At 37.0% G+C, this 8,797-nt stretch overlaps 2 protein-coding genes across 3 annotated transcripts in view; both read right to left on the bottom strand.

The window, feature by feature from the left end:
• The window catches only part of LOC116846125 (lysyl oxidase homolog 2A-like), a 9,277-nt gene extending 509 nt beyond the window's left edge, over window positions 1-8,768 (bottom strand). The window contains exons 1-3 of one of the 2 annotated variants that reach the window (XM_032819601.1): window positions 7,202-8,768; window positions 4,546-4,815; window positions 2,077-2,632 (exon numbers count right to left, since the gene is read on the bottom strand). In XM_032819601.1, the coding sequence (XP_032675492.1) occupies window positions 2,220-2,632; window positions 4,546-4,804 (672 nt within the window). In that variant the 5' untranslated portion in view covers window positions 4,805-4,815; window positions 7,202-8,768 and the 3' untranslated portion in view covers window positions 2,077-2,219. The remainder of the gene's footprint in view (window positions 1-2,076; window positions 2,633-4,545; window positions 4,816-7,201) is intronic. The other variant, XM_032819602.1, reaches the window with a different exon arrangement.
• The window catches only part of LOC116846128 (lysyl oxidase homolog 3A-like), a 33,001-nt gene that overhangs the window by 11,875 nt on the left and 12,329 nt on the right, over window positions 1-8,797 (bottom strand). The gene's annotated exons all lie outside the window — the stretch shown is intronic.

The following is an 8,797-nucleotide window of genomic DNA, read 5'->3' as shown; positions in this document are numbered from 1 at the left end:
ACGTAATTGGATTAGCCTTTTGAAAGGTCATCTATATCACACATATAACCACATTTCAGTTCTTCGTTTGATTTTTCACTATAAATGACATTTGAAATTTCTACATCTACTGACGTGTTGACATTGTCGGCTTAATTTTTTATTTAACTTGACTCGATTGCAATCGATGCAGCGAAATTTGCTCAGCTCCGAGACTTTGTTTTCTCTGTCTGATCTTTCTCAGTGTACGTAAATGTCAAAGTTGCGCGTTGACGTCGATTCTTGTTTTGCGTTAAACACATGAGTTCGCTGTATATACGTGGTACACATAAAGTACACCTTGTGTATACCGTATGAGAGCGAAAGAGACGGGGAATGCGACTAGAGTTGCGAGTCAATAATTATTTCTTGAATTAATTATCATGTTTAATTGATTAATATGAATCAATTCAATTGGAGACCATCTGATTGACAATTGATTTCAACAAATTCAATCGACAATCGTTCGATTGGTAATCGATTTCAACGAATCCAATTAAAGACCGTTTGATTGACAATTGATATGAGTGAAGGGAATCAAAGATCGTTGATTAACAGTTAAAGTTAGCAAATTTAATTAAACGTCGTTTAATTGACTATATCGGTAGATTAAATTGTAGATTTTTCATTGAAGATTGATATGACCACACTGAGAAGAATATGATTCGATAAGAAATTAACAAACAAATCAAAATTTCCGATCAAAATTCCGATGAATTTTTGTATCCATCCAGATAGCACAGAGAATTTAAAAAGAATTGATTAGACTTTTCATCTTTATATCACCAATTCCGAATTCCTTTTTAGATACAAAAAGAATTTTTCTCATAAAAAAATTCTTTTTGGTATCCTTCTTATAAAAAAAATTCTTTTGTATAAAAAAAACTCAGAATTGGTGATATAAACATGAATTCTTTTGGGATTCTCTCTGTTATCTGGGCGATTAAGAGACATTCGATGAAAAATATGAAAATTTATCGGTATTTTAATCGGAAATATTTGTTTGTTAATTTTTTTATCAGAATTTCTCTCAGAGTATTTTTTCAATGTTGGTTCTATTTACACTGAAAAAAGATATTTGGGAATTTATTCGTGTGATATAAAGTTTATTTCTGTGAAATAAAGTTTATTCTTATAAAGTGAAATTTATTTCTGCAAAGAAACTTTATATATATTCCATAAATATAGAAACTTTATATATATTCCATAAATAAATAAATAAGTAAATATTCAATAAATAAATAAATATTCAAGTAATTCTTTTTCAATGTAGCACTTCTCAAACATTGACATCTTTCCCGATACTACGATGCTCCGGGTATGAATATTATTCAGTGTAACTAATTGTAAATTGAGTAATCGAGTTCCCTTCCATTGAATCGATTGAACTTGCTTATATCAATTATCAATTAAAAGGCTTTTTATTAAATTTGTCAAGTTCAATTGTCAGTCAAATTGCCTTTAATTAAATTCGCTAAGTTCAATTGTCAACTGAACAATCTTTGATTCTCTTTGCTCATATCAGTCGTCAATTGAACGGTCTTTAATTGAATTCGTTGAAGGCAACCGTCAATTAAATATTCTTCGATCGATTTTGCTCGAATCAATCATCAATTGGTTGAATTGAATTGAAACATACTTAGCCATAGTCATGTGAGAATCATCTAACCCACAAAATTATGATTTCCGAATTTCTGTTACCAATGGTAGCTTATAATACATCTTTCTACATAAAAGGGTCCAAGCCTTGTGGATGCTTGAAATTAATTAAAGAACAGTTTTTATTTTCTATTAGTGTCTTTTTTACCTATTTTTTTAAGAGTTCAATTTGGCAATGAAAGAAGAGAAATTGATCATAGTGATCATCCACTTTTTGGATTTTTTTGATTATTCTTTCTTAACTACTTACCATTTGTCCAAAGTTATTAAATTTGGAAAAATGGCCAATGGACCTGGCTCCGCGGCCATAAGGGGACATACATAAATTTGGAAAAACTTGATTGATATTTTTACATTCTCTGGATACTACATACAAGGTGCTTTTTCTATCACACTTACATACGAGATGGATCATGGCGTTTAAATCGACGAAGGTCCCACCTTCTCGCGGCTCCCTGGACGCGAACCGCGTTGTAAATCGATCTCTCACACCGTCGATTTGAAAAGTAATCTCCGTGAGCAGATATATGTAATTGTTTCTCCTATGCTCTCTCGAGGTCTTCGACGCTACCGCTGGTATTTACAAACATCTTACCATCTACTCTGCGGACGCAAAAAGCGTCGTGTTTGCGCGTCGCGTTCGGCGAAGTGAAGTATCTCCCGCGACAATACCAGTACCGTCTCGTCGCAACTTTTTTGCGACCGTGCCGTCGCAAATATTTGAGCTTAGTTTTCCCGATCGAGGTACCTGGACAGTTTACAACCTTGTCGTGCAGGCAATCCGCCAGATTCCCCTCGTTCCCGTGGCACTGTATTCCGCTGATCGATATCGGCATCACCTCGCCGCCGAAGAAGTCGGTCTGTGTTGCGACGGACGCGTAACCGAGGCCCAATTGACGGCAGACGACGGCGGCCTCGAGCATGGACCAACTGTCGCCGCAGACGACACCCCAATCTGAAATCGAATTCATCATATTTCGCGGGTTCACCGGATGCTCGTCGAGCGTCCTCGTGATCTCTCGCTATCGGAATTCGGAGCTCGTTCATTCGATAAAACAGAAAGTATCGTGTTTCGTTACAATTGTCAGCTGCATTATGATTATTTTCTCTCTCCGAATTGTTTAATTTAAATGAAAACCACAGAGAATTTTATAGTGAAAGTTATAGAATTTTATAATCGAGCAGTGGGACGATGTTCTGCAGTGATTGACTATCCTTTTTTGTGCTGTTCATATTTTAGGGACCGGAATGTGCTATGAAGAAATTTTTAGCGAAAATTATGTTCCTTAGCAAGACAAATCTTAGTAACAGTCTGTACTACTAGAAATATAACAGAATTGAAAAAAATTATATGGAGAAAAGAAAAGCTATATCCTTTTTACAATATAACAGCTATTTCAGTTGTACTGCAATATAGTATAGCTATGTTTCAGTTTCGTCAAACTTTTATAGGGTCGACTAAATTCTGCAGTTTAAATTCCTACATTAGATTGTTCATCTGGCTCAATTTTTATTTAAAGATACTTGACAGTAACACACTCATTTAATCAATGAATTGCTCAGATAGACTTTTATGATTATCATGACGAGAAACAGTCGATGGTGGAAATTTCTTTTAATTACATTGATGAAGAACGTATCCTGTATTGAATTCATCAATAAATTTATATCACGCAATAATGTAAAATTCTTGTGCATTGATGCAGCAACAAAGTTACACTCAGATCTTCATGTCAAATTTTATATGACATGTTTTGAGCCAATTTTCGTTGTTTTTTTAGCATTTCTTTTATATCTCTATTTTGTCACTCTATGTGATAAATATGAATGCCACATATGCACCACTCATAAGTGATATAACCTTTACAAATTGATTAACAAAGTTGCTGCTAATTTTACATACACCTATGTGTTTATCTGAGTGAAAATTTATTAAATCACTTATTGTACAAGCATTCTCTTCTGTTTCACTTTTAACGTGGTAATCATGCATACTTTTGAGGGAGTTCTCGGAAGTGAATTGGAACGAATTAATACTAGTATGTTTGAAAGGCTCTTGGTGTTACTGTCAGGCTGAGCTTGACACTATTGCAGTTTGTGTAGCAAAATTTGCTACAGACATAGATTTAGGCTCTTATTTTGACTTCTTTTTTACTTCAATATTAGAACAATACATGCGCGCGCCATATAGCTAATAAGAAACAATAAAAAATGTAAAATAAAAATAAAATAAAAATTAAATTAAATTAAAATATACTTTAATTAATTAATAATTATAGGGAGAGACAGGGGGAGACAGGGAGAGACGGGGAGAGACGGGAAGAGAGAGAGAGAGAGACAGGGAAAGACAGGGAGAGACAGGGAGAGACAGGGAGAGACGGGGAGAGACGGGGAGAGACAGGGAGAGACATATTTCTTCTGTATTTTTTTTTCGTGATCTAACCAACGTGATGACAGCTATTTGCCTGGTAATTTGACAGGCGCAAACGACACGAAGCAAGCCGCAGCCCTCATGAAGTGAGCTAAGCGAGAAAACCAATTAGCATCGCGGAAAAGCGGAAACAATTAAATCTCTTACATACTTTTTTTAGAAAGGACTAGTTTTAGAGAGGAAAAGTTACTCTATATGTGTTTATAAGCTAATCAGAAGACTTATAAGTTACATTTAGAGACACTTTTATTCAAAATAAGAATCTTAGTCTTTTTAGTCGGCTTCTCGTCAGTGCAATAAACGAATTATTTCACAATAACCATTGCTTATTGTTGAGACGTCAATTGCTCACTACAATATCTGATTATCACGTGTTAAAATTTGCGATGGAGATCTAGCTCACGCCATTCCATTTTATTTTTGCGTTTCCACCTTACCCGCATCACCAAGTTTGACTTCTATTCGACCTTCGGAAAGTACTCGGCCTCCGGACAACCGCAATGCCGTTCCCCGCAGATGCGTGTCCTTTATCTTTGATTTCGGCGGTTTCTGCGGGTTCGACGTCGTTTTCGCTTCCTCGTCGTGCACGCAAACCACACCGGCAGCCTCGTTGCTATCGCAGTCGGAGACACCCCAACTATCGAAGCGACATTTTGCGAGCTCGTCCTCGGTTCCGTCGCAGTAAACGTTGTCCATCCAGTATCTTCCTTCGGGACGTTTTCAGTATGAGAATTCGCGCGCTTGTTGCGTCGCGTTAATTTATCGGACCTTATCTAATTCCTGATCTTATTGATGAAAAGTTATTATCTAGATACCCCCAAAATAGAATTCCTTAAGTCAAACTTAGGATATCGTCCGCCATTTATATGGAAGAAGCGAGTGGATAAGTGAGAGACTAGCTGCGACGTGCTTTGTGTGTCATTTCGGTCTCAGAGCTTCTCTCTCACTGCTACTCACATCACCCCTAAAAATGGCAGACAGGTTGCAGACAGATCAGGAATCATTATGCTTTGTCCTAACTTTGACTAGAGAAATTCTAGCCCAAAACGTCCTGAATCCTCTTGAATGTGCTCGGTATGTTTTAGAATACTCCTCAGGGTATTCTGAATAATTTTAGGACATCTTGCTATTTGGGTATATTATTTAAAAAAATATAATCCCACTCTTAGCAGAATCCTCTTACATATGGCCTCAGGAGGATTTCTCTAAAACTAGTTATGAGGTGCTATTTCCTATATACTAAGCGAAAACTTTTAGTGATGGAGTGTTCTTCTCCTAATGAAGTGGATTATTAATCGGAATTCTACTACATATTATTCTAAAATATGTAATAGAGTCAACAATCGAAAATAAAATTTAAAATTTGCGATCTGCGATGGCTTTTATTGGCTGTTACATATCTTAACACTAGAATGCTCGGGAATAACAATCCTCTTTGGATGGTCAAAATAGTCATTTGGATGTCTTGCGATTCTATCATTTCAAAACTCTCTCTGTTTCTCATTACTCGTGTTAATACTCTCTTAAAGTGAATAAGTGAATAGTCACAGATATCACTGAGCACTTTCAGTGCTATACTTATAACTGTAAATCAGTATATATTTATTGTTTTCAGTGATGTTTGACTGATTCATTTTAAGAGAGTAATTTTTCAACATTTTTAGAGTATAATTTGCAAAATATTGACATTTTATATTGTAAAAAGTTTCAATTTTCATAATTTTTCCAAATTTGTAATTTTCTGTAGTAAGATGCATTGTAATTATTACTTGATTACTCTCTATAATTAGTACGAAAAGATTGGTAAATGTATTGGTATATATATTGAATAAAATATAAATTTAATCGGATTTAAAGAACTAAAATTTCAAAAAATCTTAAAAAATGGTTTGCATACTGTTCTTATAACACTGACAATTAAATAAAGAGTCAAATTGACTCTTTTTGGATATTTACGATAAATCATAAAATAATTTATCAGAATATTATCAATCTCTTCCGTTAATTTTTCAGCGCGTATTCTATCTTAAAAATAATTAAAAGCCATAAAAGATTTTTTCCCTAAATCATGAGAAACAAGAATGGTGAAAACAAAAATACTCTAAAGAAGTCAAAATGACCTCATCGAGTATTATAATATTAAAGTGATTGGATATTTGAAGGCCTCTCTGTGATAAATCTCGCGTAAGATATTATTCTTTTATTTAATTTTATTTCTCTTACTTTTTAACTTTTTTTCTCTTAAGAGGAATATCTTATATTAAGAGGAATATGTTTATTTGAAACAAAGAATATTCTCTTACGCGTGATATAGGCGACAAGTAAGAGAGACTTGTAGATAAAAGATGAGCTTTTTCTAATTTTAAAAATATTATGCTTAGAATAGATCTTCCTTTTAGAAAAATCCTTCTGAGAGAATCTCTTTAAGGATGAGGTTATATTTCTTTTTGGGAATCATTCAAATAAACGGTAGGAAGGAGAGTGCGAATGCAGGAAAAATAAAATAACACAAAAATCTGATATTTTCGTGACTTCCGCGGTGTGAAGAAGTGCTCGATCCAGTTTTCGTCAAGCTTCGTCTCTCTTTCTCTCTCCCTTCGCGAAAAGATTTTTCTATATTAAACTTTTTGCTACTTCGCTCGATGTGGCTTTGGTGACGTGTCTTTTGTGGATTTCTCTCCGACGTTTCGTGAACATTTCGGTTCGCTTCAAGCAAAGGTAGGAGCAACCTGAAACTTTCAACTCAATTGATTAGTTTAAAGTCCTTTCCCAGAAAGAGCGAGGTGAAATGTTCACGACAGCTCGGAAACAAATCGAGGGGACACGGTACTAACCCGGAAGGCGGATCGAGCGTAGCAGCGAAAAGATCTAGCATATCGCTCGCGAAATTTTTTTCGCGGAGGGACGAGGTTTGACGCGACGCGCTAAAAATACGCGATGCGTCTGTCGATAAATTGCAGCGAACAAACGGCTCCACTTGTACGAGACTTGCGCGTCCAACACGTCTCGGCTGCGCTCCGTCGAGCTCGCGCTGCACTCGCGATCGTGAAAGACCGCGGGGATTAGTTGGGAAGACAATAATAATCGTCTCACTTCTGGCCTGGCCGAAGTGCCCGTTCGTCGTCGCTCTAATTGCACCGTTGAAACCCAATTGCCTGCAAACCACATCGGCATCCAAGTCGTCCCATTCGTCGTCGCACACACTGCCCCACTTCCCGTCGTGAAGTATCTCTACGTTTCCTGCGCGCAACAGACAGCAATAAAATCTCACGCTTTTCCCGACCGCGACTCGGTCGCGCGTGACACAAAAAGCAGGAAACAATGTGTGTGTGTGTGAGCGCGCGTATATGTGTGCGCGATCGATTTGCACGACGGGTTCGCGATTTGACCGACGCGCGGCAGGATATTGCGACAAATCCCGACAAATAACGAGGAAACTCTCGATACGGAAAAATCATCGACGCGTATAATACAATTAGCGACTAATAATTATGACCGATTATGATCGTTGATTGCGGAAGTGTCATTGCGGTTTGTTCGATAAATGAATTGTCAGAACGTGTTATCCTTTGCTTTAAGGAACGCCAAGCTGTTGACTAAGAAAATCATTTCGGGCAAACCGAGAGTTTGATCGGAAATAAGGATTCTTCTCTCGTGTTCGTTAATTCTAGATTGTTCTAGTGTTACACGGGAAGAGAAAATTGAGTTGGGTCAATTAAATGTCCAAGCAAAAATGAAGTTACCAGAATTCTGTGTTCAAGTTAACAAGGTTCGGATTAATCCTTTGAGCCATGCTATTTACTTCCTGATAAAGTTCCTTCAAACGTAACATATTTCGGAGTCATTGATTATGAATTTGGTGTAAAGAAATTCGGAAAATGGCGGATTCAATATGATGATCATCAGTTTTCGAAATTAACAATCTCGCTTTTAGCATTATCAATGCGTTTGTCTCGTTTGAGATCGATTAATAATAAAACTTTCGTCTTATGTTCTTGGATTTTTAAGAAAGTAATGGAATTAATTTCCAAAGCGAACTTGAGTAATGATATAAGAATTGATCTAAGAATGGACCTAAGAATTGATAAAACTTGTAAATAAACATATTAAACAAGTTACAAAAAGTTTTATCTCGATATCTCCAACGTTTCTAGATTTTTAAGGGAATATACAAAACACACATAGATACAGAAATCCCCTTTTTGAAATCTTATCTACAAAGCAATATTAGATAGACATTTCGTTTTTATTAAATTGTCATGCGATGTAAGTCAGAACGACTGACATTGGATGTTGCGAGGATCTCTCGCCTGATCGTTCAGGCCCGCGTTACGCGAGATGGAGATCTCTCGCGGAAAAGCGGAAAAATCGCGCGGCCTTCTGCTTTAACGATCCAACCCGGCGGCCGGGTGCTGCGCGGATCGCGACCCTATTTCGCAGCCGGACTTTACGGTGACCACGCTATCTGGCGATTCCCAGTATTGCGCATACGTGCGGCGTACGTGACGTACAGCGTGCGGTCGTGTTGACACATGGTCGTTGACATAAATCTTCCTCGAGTTGACCCCTTTTTAATCGTCATTGCGTTTGCTCGCTCGCTCGCGCGATTTGCACAGAGCTGCGCGCGCGATAATAAAAGGCTGCGCTCTTCACTTTTTGTCCCCCTTCCCGCGGGAGAGAGGAAGAGAG

The sequence above is a fragment of the Odontomachus brunneus genome, unplaced genomic scaffold, assembly GCF_010583005.1.
Source record: "Odontomachus brunneus isolate Ranch 3 - 2012 unplaced genomic scaffold, Obru_v1 Obru_scaffold_060, whole genome shotgun sequence".
Taxonomy (NCBI): Eukaryota; Metazoa; Arthropoda; class Insecta; order Hymenoptera; family Formicidae; genus Odontomachus; species Odontomachus brunneus.
Note: the sequence above shows the minus strand (reverse complement) of the source record. Positions and strands in the feature narration are given on the sequence as shown.